This window comes from Typopeltis vanoorti, chromosome 23 (assembly GCF_054136105.1).
Source record: "Typopeltis vanoorti isolate ZY-2024b chromosome 23, IOZ_Tvanoo_1.0, whole genome shotgun sequence".
Taxonomy (NCBI): domain Eukaryota; kingdom Metazoa; phylum Arthropoda; class Arachnida; order Uropygi; family Thelyphonidae; genus Typopeltis; species Typopeltis vanoorti.
This window is the reverse complement of record NC_143571.1, coordinates 74,015,251-74,033,115: the sequence shown is the minus strand read 5'-3', so window position 1 is coordinate 74,033,115 and position 17,865 is coordinate 74,015,251. Positions and strand designations below refer to the sequence as shown.

The following is a 17,865-nucleotide window of genomic DNA, read 5'->3' as shown; positions in this document are numbered from 1 at the left end:
ATGCACTATCAACTTCTAGTCCTTGCTGTTGTACGTGCCATGGCACTGAACCAATCAAACTCCTAAGCTTGTCATACTTTCCAGCCTGATAATTCCACATGTACCCTGTCTTAATTGTAAATTCCACTCCTTTAGCCACCTTCAAAGTCATGACCTTATGGTCACTCTCACCAATTGGTGGCAACATGGTCATGTTCATTACAGCCAAATCCTCAGATGTAATTACTAGGTCAAGCACTCTCTGACCCCTAGCATTTTCCATTACATGCTGTCGCAGATAGTTATCCCTTAATAACCGCATAAAATCCAATTCCTTCCTCCCGTGTGTCCTCTCCTCACTCCAATCAATGCGACCATAGTTGAAATCTCCCATAATAATTACCCTCCTTCCACTCATTTGTTCTATTTGCTTGTGCATACTGTCACCACCATCTTTTCCATCACCTGATCTATAGCAGCACCCAGTTGTGTATTTAGTTCTGCTAAATAAAATAAAATCATGAGTAAAAGAATTAGTGAGCTATAAATAGAAGTGTGAAAAGGATTCAAAAAGTAATCTGATTGGAAGCAAAACTTGAAATAATAAAGAAAAATTAACAAGGAGAGTCCAGAGCAAAGATAGGACAAGAACACAAAAATGGATGAATCAACTGCTGAATACAAAGAGAAAGGTAAGGCTGCTTCAAGTTCATCCTGCATGCACTCGAAATCAAAGTATTATAATGATTGAATTAGAGAGCCTTCTTTCCACATGGATCAAAGATTGTAACCAAAAACGGATCCCGCTAAACACTGGCCTTATTAAATCAAAAGCATTGTCTCTTTGTAACCTGGAAAGGAAGGGCTATCAGTGATGGAAAAGAAGAAGAATTCCACATTAGTGCTGGGTGATTTGAGCATTTCAAAAAGAGAAATAGCCTACATAATGTTCTAATTACAGTCGAAGCTGCAAGTGCAGATAAGAAGATATCCAGAGATTTTGAAGAAAATTATGTAAGAAGGGAGACTATTGTGATCAACAAATATTTAATGTCGATGAAACCGGCCTTTTTTGGAAGCAAATGCCTTCCAAGTCTTTTCTAGCCAAATCGGAGAAATCTCATCCTGGTAATAAAGTCGCAAAGTCGAATGAAATTACTGCTAGAAGTTTGGAAGCACATTCTTCCACATTGTGCAAATGATTTTAGAGGCTTTTCAAATGAATCTAAGTTAATTAAATCTCATTCTGAGAAGTTGAGGGATTCTGACCTGTTAAATTTAGATGCACAGCGGGAAGATCCTGAAGAATATGAAGAAAATTTAATCACTGACAAGCCCAAAGTGGTTTCACAGAAACAATTTGAAAATAGTTTTTGTACAGTCGAAGTTTTTAAGCAGCAATGCTTAGAGATTGACCCTGGTGAAGAGAGAATCAGTAAAATTTGCAGAAGAGGCAATAGAGCCATACCATCAGTTGTATGGAAAAAAGAAATAGAATACCTGCCAAACTGAATAAATAAGAAGTAGAATAATAAATTTATTTTCTGAATATTTTTTATTGTCTTTAAGCTTCATAGTTTCCCTTTAACTAGGTTTTGAGACATAACCTAATTCTTTTATAAAAAAAATTAAGGATCAAAGAAGAAATCTGAGGAGCGAATTACTAATCGAAAATGCACTAATCCCTCGATTAGTGCGTCATTTTTTCTCGATACCCAAATTCGATTAGTGCACCCATATTCATCTTAAAAATAAATGTTACAGATTTTAAAAATTTCCTGTCTATACATTTTTATGGCTAACTATTTTAAAAAATTACTCACGAAAGTGAAATAAAATAATTTAGTTATCAATTTAAAACATTTTACAAAGTTATGTTTAATGGCAAATACAACTTCTCTCATACAACCTATGGACCAGGGGATTATCGCAACCTTTAAGGCATACTACCTGAGAAGAACATTTAAACAGGCAATAGAAGCAACATCTGGTGAGAATTATATGACATTAGTAGAATTCTGGAAGAATTGGAATGAAATTACTGCTAGCAATATGCGAGCCGTTTGGAAGCACATTCTTCCACATTATGCAAAAGATTTTGGAAGCTTTTCAAATGAAATGGATGATATTGTTAAGGAAATTGCCAACATCGGGCATGAACTGGGTTTGATGAGATTGACAATGATAATGTCAAAGAGTTAATTAAATCTCATTCTGAAGAATTGAGTGATTCCGACCTGCTAAATTTAGATGTACAGCGGGAAGATCCCAAAGAATATGAAGAAAATTTAACCACTGATAGTCAGCCAAAAGAGATTTCACAGAAACAATTTGAAAATATTTTTCATACAATCAAAATTTTTAAGCAGCAATGCTTAGAGGCTGACACTGATGAAGAGAGAAGCAGTAAAATTTGCAGAAGAGTAGAAGAGGAATAGGGTCATACCGTCGGTTGTATGAAAAAAAAGAAACAAAATGCCTGCCAAACTACTTTAGCTCAATTCTCTGTTAAGAAGTAGAATAATAAAATTTATATTCTGAATATGTTTTATTGTCTTTCTGCTTCATGGTTTTCCTTTAACTAGGTCCTGAGACATACCTTAATTCTTTTATAAATTTCCCATAGGTTATTATATTCGATTAGTGCGTTTTCGATTAATGCACCTGTTTTAAGGAACACATTTGGTGCACTAATCGAGGGATTGCTGTATACATTTTCTCATAGGTTATTGTATTCGATTAATGCACCTGTTTTAAAGAGTGCATTAATCAAGGGATTGTTGTATAATTTACCTATTAAATTTAAGTTGTTCTCATTTGTAATGTATCCTAATTTGAGGAAGAAAAAGAAGAATTCAGGAGAGGGCTGCAAAACTTTCTAAGATAAATTGAGAATGCTTCTGTTTACTGCTAAATTGAGATTCGAAGACAAACTGCTTTGGTTGCACTACAGCGGAATGAAAGTAATCAGAAAGTGGACAGATTTTACCACATAAATATGAAACTCTGTTACAGAATCCTGTTAGTATTGGCATTGCATCTAAAAGTGAGCAACATTGTGATAATTCTGTAATAGTGGTGTATAGAAAGTTTTCTTCACTTGGTTACAAAGTAAATTCAAGTTGCCAAGAAATTATGTTCTTGTTTAACTCTATACCCACCTCAGTAAAAGTTGAAACTGGCCTGGGTAGTAATAACCCTTCCCTTAATGCCTAGCAATATACATGCCTGGAAGGAAGTTATGCTTTTCATTAAGGGATACTGAGGCAATTGATGAAGTTGAGTCAATTGCTTCTATATACGTAACCTAGATAGGAAGGTACTTCATTTGCAAACTTTGTTTGTTTACAATGGGGTAAAGGTTTAAACAAGAATATAATTTCTTGTCACTTCTTAATTTCCTGAATAACAATGTATATTGCATTGTATGCATAGGAAACAAAAAACTGTATAATCACATGTTTTAAAAAGAATGCATATATTTTCCTTGTTAAATTAATATCTTAGTTTCTCTGTATCTTAAATTCCACTAATTATTGTGTTTTATTACAGCATTATCTTTTTATTGTGAGAAAAGGATGTCAATCATATTGTATTCCTCTTAATGTTTAGAAATGTATTTAATTTTATGATTGGGTGGTTAATTCTCTATGCTATGTTTGTTAATTATGTATATATTTCATTATATAAAACAAGGAAATGATGAATGACTTTGTTAAAAAAAAAAAAAAAAAAAGTAAACTCCATGATTGTTTTCATTTTATATGCTGAAATAATCAACAGTAAAGTGAGCATGGTGTTTAGAGGTTTTTTTTCCCCCTTCCAGAAAACCATGGGAAACAGCAGAATCCACCAATTGATTTAAAATGCAAAGAGCAAGTAACTGAAAGTGATACTGAAAGTCAATCAGATGAAGAATCACTTATTGAAAACAAAGCTTTTCCTCAGCAACGTTTTTCACCTGTAATGAAAATTTCTTTATCATCCGATGTCACTCATCGTCCCAAACCTATTAAAGCTCATCCTGGATCTGCATCTCAGGTGTCATTTACAGTTGGTCCAAATGTTATTACAAGCAACCTTTCAAGTTTTCAACCTACAGGAGCAGTATTTAAAGATGTGCAATCACCCAAAATACATAATTCTGATGTTTTCTCAGCATTTTCTGTAGAGAGAACACCTCCTACTTTAATGACCTCTGGTGAAACACTTCAGATATATAGAGATTTACCAGTGATAACTACAGATGCTCTATCAAAAGTTATTTCTACTATGCCATCCCTAAGTACTGAAGTAAATCAAATTCCAGTGTGTGTATCAAATCAAGGACAAAAAATACAAAGTAGTTCTACCTTAACTTCTGAACGAAAGTCTTCTGACAATTCAGGAACTGTGACAAAACCAAAAACACACAAAACTGTTCAAAAACTGTCTCGAGGCAGTAGCTTACCACCACCTTTGTCTATACCTCCAACTATTAACTTGGCTTTGTCTCCAACTCCTCCGTCTATTGTGACTAATGTACAAACTACGCCAACTCTTAAAACTATGTCAACTCACATTCCTTTTACAACTAAGTTTTCACCAGGCTCCCCTCATGTAAATAATAGTAGTCCTGGCACTCCTGATAAGAATAAATTGCAGATTTCTCCTCTTCAGACCTCTGTACTTCAAACAACCCAAGCAATTCTTGTTTCTAATAGCGCCTTAGGAACGGCCCAGTATAGCATGGCAATTCTTAGTCCTCCATCAGCTGGGAAGGCTACTCCAAGTTTTGTATCTACACAGGTAACTCCAGTTTCAAATACTGGATCAGAATTTTTAACTTTAAAGAATTTGATTATTCCAGCATCAAAGCAAAATAGTACACCATCAACTCCTCAGACTCCCTCAACTCCAGGTTCAGCTGGTACTCCAACAGTTTTAGCCAATCTTGTTTTGAAAGCAACTCCTCAAGTTTCACCCCAAGGTTTAGTGGCAAGTCCAGTATCCACGATCAGTGCTTCTCCAGGTCAGATTCATCTCTCTCCACAGTCTGTTCCCAGAGCAGCATCCCAAGTGCAATATTTTCTACCACCAATTGCACTTCAACCAGCTGGAGGAGTTAAAGGTAAGTCGTTTCAAAGGTGTCATTTTTATTTTTTTTTTATAAATTGTTTCAAAGTATAGAAAATTTGTTATATTATTTCATAATTTGTTTCTGTTTAGTAATCTATAACATGCATTTTTTTTTTTTTCATTTTTGTCATACAAAAATTCATTTTTAAATGGAGTGAAGCAACACTAATAAATTTCCCAAAACATCTCTCCAAACTAAATTTGAAGCAGACAGTAGCAAAACAGAGCAACTTTATTTAGGCCATGATGCCTTATTTGCTGAGTGAATAATGATATTAATGGCATATAAAATAAAGTTTTAAAATATTATAGTCATTAAATACTAGTTATGTACCCTTGTGGGGAGAGCTGTGCTGGTTTCAGTGATATAAACTTTCAATGACAAGTTTATATCATTACCAACTTCCTGGTGATAGTTTTTCTCTAATTTAATCTGTTACTGTTTAGAAATCCAAAATCATCAGATCTTTGGTCTTCCACTTTTCACTAAATCAGTCCATCTAGATCTTTAGTCTTGGGTCCTTTCCTGCCACTCTGGCAAAAAGTTGCAAGAACAAGGAACCTTGTAACCACCTGGAACAGGATCCTTTCTTTTAGTGTTACACTGTGATCAGCATTCATTTTATAAATTATGGATTTTACAACTGTGTTATAAATAACTTTATTATCTCGACGTTTCGATCTTCATATCAAGATCATCATCTGGAGCATACAATTATACTATACAAGTTGCATTACATTACAAACTGTATGGTATAGAAACGAATATTTGATCACGTTATTCTACTGGCATGACCTCTAGTGGTAAAAAAAAATACATCAAGCTAGAATTTAAATAAACATTCTTTCTTACAGATATCAGTAACAGTGATGTCCTATTTTTAGTATTACAATTGTTATTTTTGGTTTTAAAAAAATTGTTTATAAATTACAACATGAATAGACATTCTTTCTTACAGATTTCTTCCTTAACAGTGATGTCCTATTTTTAGTATTACAATTGTTATTTTTGATTTAGGATCTTGGATTTTCTACAGTCCTGTTTATAGTTGTTCTTAGAGAGGAAGGATTTGTTGGACGAATATATGCCTTCCATATGTATGGGATTTTTAGACCACCATTATTGTTCATATTGGGGTGATTGATAACGATCTCACAGGCTTCCTTAAATTTGTGTTCATACATGTTTTGATGTGATGTAGACAACTAGTGCTTTTCCAATCAATTCTATATAGTGTGTTCAGGGAATGATCAGAAAGGCCAGCTTCACCATAATTATTATATTTAATATATCATTTATGTTCTTTTTGTCTGATGGGAATTCTGCATCCTGTTTCTCCTATATATGGTATGTTACAGGTGCAATGGATATGGTGGTCCAGCAGAGGGAGTGGGTCTTTGGATGAGTTGAGTAAACTTTTTAATTTTGCAGGTGGTTTAAAGGTGGCTTTGAGGTTATATTTTTGTAGTACTCTGTTTATTTTGTCTGATGTCCCTTTAATGTAGGGAATGGTTATAGCTTTATTGTAATTAGGTTTGTCTTTGTTTTTATTGAGGTCTTGTAGAGAATTTTGTTAATAGTGTTTTGGCTGTACCCATTTTTTTGGAAAGTATTGCTGATCACTTTAAATTCATCTTTCAGTGCCTGTTCACTGGAGCAAATCATCATAGCCCTGTTTTTTAGAGTATTGATGACACCTGGTTTTTGTGTTGGGTGGTGGTAGGAGTTTATGTGTATATATTGGCCAGTATGTGTTGATTTCCGGTAATAACATACTGGAAAAAACAATTCCCATCTGACAAAAAGAACATAAACGACACATTAAATATAATAATTATGGTGAAGCTGGCCTTTCGGATCATGCCTTGAACACACTATATAGAATTGACTGGAAAAGCACTAGTTGTCTACATCACATCAAAACATGTATGAACACAAATTTAAGGAAGCCTGTGAGATCATTATCAACCACCCCAATATGAACAATAATGGTGGTCTAAAAATCCCATACATATGGAAGGCATATATTCGTCCCACAAATCCTTCCTCTCTAAGAACAACTATAAACAGGACTGTAGAAAATCCAGGATCCTAAATCAAAAATAACAATTGTAATACTAAAAATAGGATATCACTGTTAAGGAAGAAATCTGTAAGAAAGAATGTTTATTCATATTGTAATTTATAAATAATTTTTTTAAAACTAAAAATAACAATTATAATACTAAAAATAGGACATCACTATTACTGTAAGAAAACTATCTTTAAGAAAGAATGTTGAAAATTTATTTATCACTAGGTTAGACTATAATAGATTTAGTTTAATCCTTTATCCCAGTGAGAGCAAACAAGAAGTGCCTGGTAGCTTGCTCCACCTTTGCCACGAGTTGCCTTGGTGTTGCACTACTTACTGGATAAGATAGTACAACACTATATTTAGTCCTGAAGATATTTTCAGGCGCAAACTTTGTTTGCTCTCACTGGGATAAAGGATTAAACTAAATCTATTATTTAAGAAAGAATGTTTATTCAAATTCTAGCTTGATGTAATTTTTTTTTTTTTTTTTCACTAGAGGTCATGCCAGTAGAATAACATGTGATCAAATCTTTGTTTCTCTAGATTACAGTTTGTAATGTAACGCAGCTTGTATAGTATAATTGTGTATGCTCCAGATGATGATCTTGATATGAAGATCGAAACGTCAAGATAATAAAGTTATTTATAACACGGTTGTAAAATCCATAATTTATAAAATGAAACCTGGAACAGAAAGGGAAAGGAGCGAAGCTTAGCAGAGTCTTTAATCTCTGTTTCAACCAGACTTCCTTTGCAGCTGTATTCTAACTTGTTTTGCTAACCTTTTCTCACCCATTCTGTTTAAGTGTAACCATACCACCTGAGATTAGCTCTGCTCACACATTTCTGAATGCTAACAAAGCCAGGTTCCTTCCTAACATCATTTTTTAATATGATTCTGCCACTGGTGACATCTGTTCATTCCCTAATTGTTTTCAGAGCTTTCATATCTGTGGTGTCTAATCTTTGATCAAGTGCTTTATTTATAAATTGACTCCCAGAGTTGATTTATAAATATAGCTTCAAAATGGTTTGAACACTATTTTGTATACAACTAGTTTAGTGTTTTGACTAATCTCTTTCTTATTCCATATAAATTTATTCATTTGACTTCAGTAAAACTTGTGCCTAAAATAGCTGAAATGTTTTACTTGTTCTATAGGTTCTTGATTTAGGACTAAATATGAAATATATATTGGATATATATTCTATATTTATATAGAATACCTTCTTCTTCTTTAGTGAATTGAACCTCTAAGATTCTTTGCTGCAAGTACCAATTTACTCTTTTCTGTCTTGAGCTCTTCAAGTCCAGTCCAAGATTCCTATCTCAGTAAATCTTTTAAATGTTATCCTCACAACATTGCTGTGGTCTTCCTCACAGTCTCTTTCCATCAGGCCATTTTCAAGGCCATTCTTTCTTCATGTCCAAGCCATCTCATTCTGCAAGCTTCATCTATAGAGCTTGGGGATCTATAGTGCTTGTATATTTCATGAGTATGTCTTTTTTTTCTCAATTCACCTATTGTGTTATCTCTCACAGGTCCAAAGACTTTCCTGAATATTTTATTTTCAAAAGTCTGTAATTTTCAAGATGCTTTTGCATCTTGGCCTTTATGCTCCAAATTTCTACTCTTTATAAAGCATCAGGTCTAATGATAGTCTTGCATATTTCTATTTTAATTCTACTTAAGAGAATTTTGGAAGATAATAAATGATGTAGTGAATCATAAGATGTATTGGAGGCATGTAATAATATTCTAGCTTGTATTTCTGTACTAATTTTATCTTAAGTAATCAGTGTTTCAAGATATTTGAAGGAAGTGGCATTTTTAAATTTCCAGTTATCAGTGGGGAACTGGGCATTGTCCTCTTGGTTGCTGTTTCTACATACTTTCAAATATTCAGTTTTATATTTTATCTTGGTTGACTTGTAATTCTCGTTTTTCAGCAGAACTTTTGAGTTTTCTGAATGTTGTTCTAATTTTTTTAGCAATTTCTCCAATGAGGCAGAGACAGATATCACCTTCATATCCTAATGTTACTGTTCTATATATTATCTTTTATAATTTTTCTAAAGCTAAATTAAATTACAATGGGTAACAGGTATCTTCTTCTGCCAATGTTGCCTTAATCAAAAAAGGTTCAAACCTAATTCCATTAGCAGTACTTTGAATGTCAGTGATGCAAATTTTGATTATATTTATCTTCCAAATTCATTTAATACTTCCCAAATGCCTTCTGAGTGCTATATGGTGAGAAGTACTAAGGTTAAGATGCTAGTTTATTCTCATAATAGGTTTCATGGGATGAATACAGCACAAAGAAATAAACAAAATTAATTGTTTCAATATTTATTTATTATAGAGACATATTTTGGAATATAGTATAAAAAACACATAATAAGTGAAAGAAGTTAGACTAGAAGCATGAAGTCCTGTGAAAGGCACCCTCTCACAGGACTAGCTGGCAGCTAGCTTTGATTGTTAGGTAGATCCAATAATGATTATTTACCAAATCTTGGAAAGTTTAACACAACCTTATTTATCTAGATTAGGCATTTTTTTTTTTTTTTTTTAAATATGCAGCTGATTTTTGAAAAAAAAAAGTCTCAGGTTTGTGTTTGCTATGATGAAGTACAATAGTTTCTTTTTAAATTTGATTTTATGCAGGGTATCCAAGACATGATCAGCTAGATCTGACTAAACATAGTTGTGAAGGCAGATGTATTTCTTGTGTTTTCCAAGGTGTATCTTGGCAAATGTTTGTCCATAACAAGTTGCAAGAACAAGGAACCTTGTAACTGCCTGGAACAGAAAGGAAAAGGAGTGAAGCTCAGCAGAGCCTTTGTTTCAACCAGACTTCCCTCACAGCTGTATTCTCCTTTATTGCCATACCTTCCTATTTAGTGTCTACAATTCTAAAAAGATTAACAAAATAGTTGTTCTTCCCTTCAACATGCACATTATAATAATGCTATTACTATTCCTTATATCTTGGGCACCTTATAAAAATGGTCAGAACTTTAAAGAAATATAATCTCTGCACTGCTTTCAAACCTCATTTGAAACAGACTGCCCTTATCCACTCTCTCTCTCTCTCTCTCAAGATCCACTCCCCCCCCCCCCCCCTCTGTTCCAGATGTTTACGAGGTTCCTTGTCCTTGCAACTTGTCATATTATGGACGAACACACTAACTTGCCTGATTCTGTGCATTGTTGCTTTTTATTTTTCTGCTTAACTTTCTTATTCTCCTTATGTTCTTTTAAATGCCACTTGACTTTCTGTAATTCCCACATCATCTGTCTATTAATTTGCTTTAATTTTATGATTTTGGAGGTTAAATCATTTTCAATATCCTCTTTATTGGGGGCATTTTGAAAGTTTATTTTTCACTTGGTTAGAATATAATAAATTTAGTTTAATCCTTTATCCAAGTGTGAGCAAACAAAGTTTGCGCCTGAAAGTATCTTCAGGACTGGGGTGAGGTGGTACAACACCAGGGCAACTCCTTTGCAAAGGTGGAGCAAGATACCAACACTCCTAACTCAGTATCTCCCATAATGCAAAACACATCTCCTTGCAGATATGTCTAATGTTATGCATTAAGGGAAGGGCCACTACCCAGATTAGTTTCGACCTTTATTGAGGTCTCTTCAGTGGGAGCCAGGCCCAAGTAGAGATACCAGCCAGAAGCATTAGCAAGGTCATCTCTACCTATAGTTGCGAAATGGTGTGCCACCGTTTTAATAAATTACTCTGGATTTAGAGAAAGATGTTGAAAGTTTATTTTTCACTTGGTTAGAATATAATAAATTTAGTTTAATCCTTTATCTAAGTGTGAGCAAACAAAGTTTGCACCTGAAAGTATCTTCAGGACTGGGGTGAGGTGGTACAACACCAGAGCAACTCCTTGCAAAGGAGTCACCCTGGTGTTGTACTTCCCTGATGTTGTACCACCTCACCCCAGTCCTGAAGATACTTTCAGGCGCAATCTTTGTTTGCTCTAATGCATATTTTTATGTCTAATGCATAACATTAGACATATCCGCAAGGAGATGTGTTTTGCATTACGGGAGATACTGAGTTAGGAGTGTTGGTAGCTTGCTCCACCTTTGCAAGGAGTTGCCCTGGTGTTGTACCACCTCACCCCAGTCCTGAAGATACTTTCAGGCGCAAACTTTGTTTGCTCACACTTGGATAAAGATTAAACTAAATTTATTATATTAAATTTATTGGGGGCAAGCCTTCCTTTTCTCAACGTTGCTGTTCTTCTGTTCTGTTTTCTTTTATATTATAAAACACTAATTTTCTATAGGGAAAAAACACAAGAAAACAGATTAAAAAAATCACCAATTTTGCACGACTGCTAAATACCCCAGCCATTCACAGTGTAGCTTCGAACCCATAAAAAATATTGTATGAGAGAAGATATGAAAGAGTTATTCGAAGAAGCAAAAAAAAAAAAAGAAAAGAAGGGTGTGAGAGAGTAACAATTGTAAGTCTGTGTTGCCACACTATGATAGAAATAAGCTGGGGAGGAGGGCAATGATTGCTAATGAATCTGTTCATAAGTTATGCAGAAGGAATGGTGTACAGGTTGTAAACTGGTGGACCAAATTGATGGACAGGACTTATGTTTTTTCAAGAGTTAGGAGAAAATAAGGAAAACTAAAGCTGTTAGGGTGTGCGTGCTGGTATCCATGAGACAAACAAGTGCGAGAATGATCTAAAAAAATACGGAATCTTGTAATCTAGTCTTTCATGTGTCAAAATCTAATGGTTTAGTGAGTACAAAATGTAAAGGAGTTGTGATCCTAAGAGGGTGCTACAGTTTATATATACTAATACTAGAAGTATTAGAAATAAGAGGAAGATTTTGGCATTGGTTGGTTCAGTCTCATCAGAAGTTATAGGCATTAGTGAGACTTGGCATTGATCAGAAGATCTGTCCATAACTAGGCAGCCATATTGTCTCTAATTGGAAAGAGTGATCATATTGTCTTGAATTGGAAGGTTTCCAAACATTGAATTTTCATTTGAGGAGTGTGTGTGTTTAATGCATAATGCTACAGAGCAGATGATTATGATAACCTTAGAAAGCATTCTGAAGCAATGCCATAGCATAAGAATCTGAGGGGGTAGGATGTTATAACTGAATGGGAGATGATCCAAGGGTTTGAAGGAAACATTGTTGATACAGTGAAAGTTGACAATACTTGCAATATTGGGGGGGGGTGAAATAAGATCTATCTTGAGCAATTGTGTATTGTTGTACTGAAACATTACCTGGCACTGGTCACTTGAAGGTGAGTGCTTGTTGAATAAGACAGTGCCAAACCACACAGTGGCTGATCAACACACAATGCAGCCCAGCCATATGATGATAATAATGTATTCTGATTGTTGGCTAACTTCTTGCAGAAGGTGCCTCTGTCAATGCTGAGGCAGTTTAGACCTGCTGCTGAAAATATTTTTTCACCTCCATGAACCACTGGCATTAAGGAATAATAAGTATGCAAAATATATCTAGATGCTTCTATAATGCTCATTATGATTAAACAAAATCTTATTTGGCATTATTAATACTATAAAAAACAGTGTCATAGCTCTTGAGAGATGGCAGAAAGAGAGAAGGATTTGACCTCCTGTAATTAACTTCTCTAAAAAAACTCTTCATACAGAAAAATGACTGGATTATAATGCTGGTTATTAGGTACACTGATCATCTCTGTGCTATACCCAGTGGTAATTTCACTTGCATTACTTCTCTCTTTTGAAAGAACTATATGTTAAAGCTTCAAATCAATCCAAAAATTATGGAGCTTTCTACAATTCCTGAAATAAGCCAATCTTTTTAGAAATACTCACTGTTTATATAATTGACCTACAGTAAACCTTGTGTAATTTAAACTAGCCAAAGTTATAAAATCCACGAGAGAAAAAAAAATATTTAAGAGAAGAAAAGGATCTAACTGCAGGTCACATCTACCAACCATTCTGTCTACCCATTTATGGCCACAATGACCTGTTTAGAAGAAAATATCTTAGTTACTCATTTCAAAGAAACATTTGTCTGCTTACATGGAATTCTCAATACGAATCTTAATTCTGCATGCTATAAATCCTATTAGATCTTTCAGCATTATTCTAACAATCAGTTGTTAATAATGAATATGCCCAATGAAAGAGATTTGATAGCTGATAACAACATGTCACAACAATGCAAGTCATTCCAAATTCTGTTATCTGATGTTTCATTAATTCATTCCTAAATTAATTTTTCCTTTCATTTAATAATTTCTGTTACATTGAAAAAACTACTAGTTATGAAATTCTATAGAGCTTGAAAGGCTTTGATTTGGTATAATTAAGATATTAAAATGGAGGATATTATGGAACCAGCCATATTTTATGGCTGTATAAAAAGAAACTTTCAAAAATGTACCAGAGAACTATGAGAATATAACCTTTAGCATTGGAGTTGCCTTAACATGCACTACTTAAGACACATTTTTTATAAGTAATTTAAGGAAATTACAACATCACTAGGATATACATTAAAATAAATTTTAATATACTTCAATATTTCGGCAGCGTCACGTTGCCATTTTCAAGAAACTTAAGAACAAGACACGTGCACGCAGGCACAACAAACAGTAAATGAGGAAGAAGCAGGAAGCTATTATTTCTCCTAAAGTCCTGATGGTGCCCCCTAGCAGGCAGTGTTGGTATTCTTGGGCGATTGGAGAGGTCTTCTGATGTAGGTTTCCCAAATTTGAGGCAGTCTCATGCAGCTAAATTTGTTGAGGTTTGGATTGTTTCTTAGAGCTGAAGCTGATTCCATGAAAAGCCTTTGTATTTGTTTGTATTTACTACGGTGTATTATCTTGGCTTTCTTCCACCGTATTCTATGGCAGGTATCCAGTGCATGGTCAGCAAGATCAGAGTGGCTATATTGGTGAAACTGGATGTAGTCCTTGTGTTCTGAAATTCTGATATTGGCTGTCCTGCCTGTTTGGCCAAAGTAGGACAGCTTACAGCTGCAAGGGACCTAGTATACACCAGGTAGGTCTGGAGGGGGGGGGGGAGAGTTTGGTCTTTAGTAGAGCAGATAAGGAATGCCAATTTTTTATATGGTCTGTAACAAGAACTTAAGTCATGTTTTTTTAGGATTTTTGTAATTTTTTCCGAGGTGCCTCAGATATAGGGTATGGTGATGGATTTAGATTAATCCTTGTTGTGTGTGTGTGGGGGGGGGGATTGTGGTTTACTGGTTTCAATATTTTTTGGATTTTTTTTGGGTGGGGGGGGGGTAGCCATTGGCTGAGAAAGTGTTGAGAATGTTGTTTAATTCTGTGGTTAGGGCATTGTCATTTGAACAGATAAGTTTATCCCTGTTGTGTAGTATCTTAATGACTCCATATTGTTGTGAGGAGGGGTGGTGGGATTGTTGGTGAATATATCTGCCTGTATGGGTGGGTTTTCTATAGACTGAGAAAACCAAGGTTCCATCAGGCTGGCGGGTGACTAGGGTGTCTAAGAAAGGAAGGCAGTTGTTTTTTTCTTCTTCCAGGATGAATTTGATTCTTGGGTGTTGGTTGTTTATATTTGTGCATCGGAGCCATGTGGCCAAATAGCGAACACACATCATCAACATAGCTAAGCCAAATGGTTGGTTTTTGTGAGGCAGAGTTTAAGGCTTTCTCTTCAAGAACTTCATAGAAAACCCACCCATACAGGCAGATATATTCACCAATAATCCCACCACCCCTCCTCACAACAATATGGAGTCATTAAGACACTACACAACAGGGCTAAACTTATCTGTTCAAATGACAATGCTCTAACCACATTCTTAACACTTTCTCAGCCAATGACTACTCCCCCCTCCCCCCCAAAAAATCCAAAAAATATTGAAACCAGTAAACCCCCCCACACACACACACACACACACAACAAGGATTATTCTAATTCCATCACCATACCCTATATCCGAGGCACCTCGGAAAAAATTTCAAAAATACTAAAAAAACATGACTTAACTTTTTGTTATAGACCATATAAAAAATTGGCATCCCTTATCCGCTCTACTAAAGACCAAACTCTCCCCCCCCCCTCCAGACCTACCTGGTGTATACTAGGTCCCTTGCAGCTGTAAGCTGTCCTACTTTGGCCAAACAGGCAGGACAGCCAATATCAGAATTTCAGAACACAAGGACTACATCCAGTTTCACCAATATAGCCACTCTGATCTTGCTGACCATGCACTGGATACCTGCCATAGAATACGGTGGAAGAAAGCCAAGATAATACACCGTAGTAAATACAAACAAATACAAAGGCTTTTCATGGAATCAGCTTCAGCTCTAAGAAACAATCCGAACCTCAACAAATTTGGCTGCATGAGACTGCCTCAAATTTGGGAAACCTACATCAGAAGACCTTCAGTCCAGTCACCCAAGAATACCAACATTGCCTGCTAGGGGACACCATCAGGACTTTAGGAGAAATAATAGCTTCCTGCTTCTTCCTCATTTACTGTTTGTTGTGCCTGCGTGCACGTGTCTTGTTCTTAAGTTTCTTGAAAATGGCAACGTGATGTTGCCGAAATATTGAAGTATATTAAAATTTGTTTTAATGTATATCCTAGTGACGTTGTAATTTCCTTAAATTACTTAGTAAAAAATGCATAACCAACATCTAAGCCTTTCCACGAGAATTACTTAAGCCACAAGCTCTACCCAAGAGTCCATATGTTCATCTTTTCACTGGCCCAAGAGCTGTTTTGAGCTGATTGCTTCTTATTAGAACCAGGCAGAAATCCAGAGAGCAAAAGAGCAAAACTCCCCTAATAACCCTGGCAATCGTATGTTAGAAAGTTAAATTCATCATAAGTGAACTCTTGGTAGGTACCTTAACAAATCACTAAAATATAGAATGAAAAGGCTTTAAGTTGGCATAATTAAGTTTTTAAAATGGAGAATATTATGGATCCAGCCATATTTTTATAGCCAAATATGAAAAGAAACTTAAGAAAGTTTTGAAAATGTAGTTGGAGCTCTAATGTCCTGCATTTTTGCTATCTTAATTATGTGAAATGAAAGGTTTTTGGCTCTGTATTTTAATGACTTTTATGCATCTGCCAAGAGTTTGCTTATGATGAATTTGTAACTTTCCAACGTAGAATTCTATGGTATTGAGAGTTTTTTGCTTTCTGGGTTTCTGTCTGGTCTCTCATGAGAACCACCTTGGTATGTTAAATGACATTAAATTCCAGTTATTGTTACAAAATCTTCATACTATGGTTATCTTTTATATTTGTTACAGGTGTTCTTCAGATGGCAGTACCAACACAAGGTAGTATACAACTCGGAACTCCAACGAATCAAGCTAGTAGTGTGACTTCTGTGGTAACTGGTAGCACAGTAAAGATGATCAACAGTGGGCATATTGGGTAGGTTTAATTACAAATGATTGCAGTGCAAAAATTTCTTTTTTGTGTGTGTGACACTTCTACCAAAGAAAGACTGTAAACCTAGTACTGTGAGTGAGCTAAGGAATTTTTATATAATTTATAAACTCTTCTTTAGGGATCAAACATGGAACTTTTTCAAGCCATTTCAGGTACCTCAAGGAGCAGTGGTCTCACACTTCTTGATGAAATTCACAAATGTCTGGGTCCATAGTGGGATTCAGATCCACAACATGTTGTTAGAGCAAGTATGCCAACTGTTTCATCAACCAGACTTTTCCTTTGTATATTTGTCTTTGGTCACTTTCTTAAAAATAGGAAATTCATTTCTAGTCTTAAATCATGAATATAGAAGTTCTCACTTGTGTGTGTGAGAGAGAGAGAAATTAGAGGATGTATTTGATGCTTAGAAAAGGGTTGGGTACAAACTTTTTGATATGGTAAAAATGATATGATATCTATTTATATAAGTTAAGATTTTCCTTTCTGTGGAAAATGGCATAAATTTTGGCTAAATTTTCAAAGACGGTCTATAAAAAAAATCATATTGGTCTGAGACAAAAACTAAAACCTTGTTCTCAGCCTACACTGGAGTATGAACAAATGCAAAACAGCCATCGAGAAATTGAGGGAATTATGTTATGAATTCATAAGTTATGAATAATATGCTAATTATGTACTCCTCAATTGAGTTGAATTAATAATGATTTTCTGTATACTTAGGAATTTTGTGTATTTATACATTTGAAAGTATGAAAATTTGTAAATGTTTATTTCATTAGCTTTATTACATTAAAAAAAAAATATATATATATAATTTTATATCATGCTTACTAAATGTTTTAATGCCAAAGAAGTAATCAAAGGCATCTATATTCTAGAAATGGTTGTCAGGGGTTCCAAGTAATGCAGGGTTTGATTTCTGGTCAAAGAAGTTTATGGCTAAAAAATGACGTATTCCAATAAATAACTTTTATTATTAAAAAGACCAGAAGATAAATGATAAAATATACAAAGAGCCAACAAGTTTCACTAGCCACTGTCTAGCATTTTCAAGGCTGAACTGGTGTGAAAACAAATGCATTGAGTTACATTTCAAAACACATACACTTTAGTAACTGTTAGGCCGTTACATTTGATCATTCTATATTAGAGAATGATCAAATGTAACAGCCTAACAGTTACTAACTAAATAATATCATTCAAATGATCAAA

General features: G+C 34.7%; 1 protein-coding gene across 1 annotated transcript in view; it reads left to right on the top strand.

Annotated features, from left to right (window-relative positions):
• The window catches only part of LOC150093981 (protein capicua homolog), a 315,184-nt gene that overhangs the window by 140,802 nt on the left and 156,517 nt on the right, over positions 1-17,865 (top strand). Inside the window, exons 8-9 of the mRNA XM_090412927.1 lie at positions 3,806-5,089; positions 16,506-16,632. Coding sequence (XP_090269053.1) covers positions 3,806-5,089; positions 16,506-16,632 — 1,411 coding nt within the window. The remainder of the gene's footprint in view (positions 1-3,805; positions 5,090-16,505; positions 16,633-17,865) is intronic.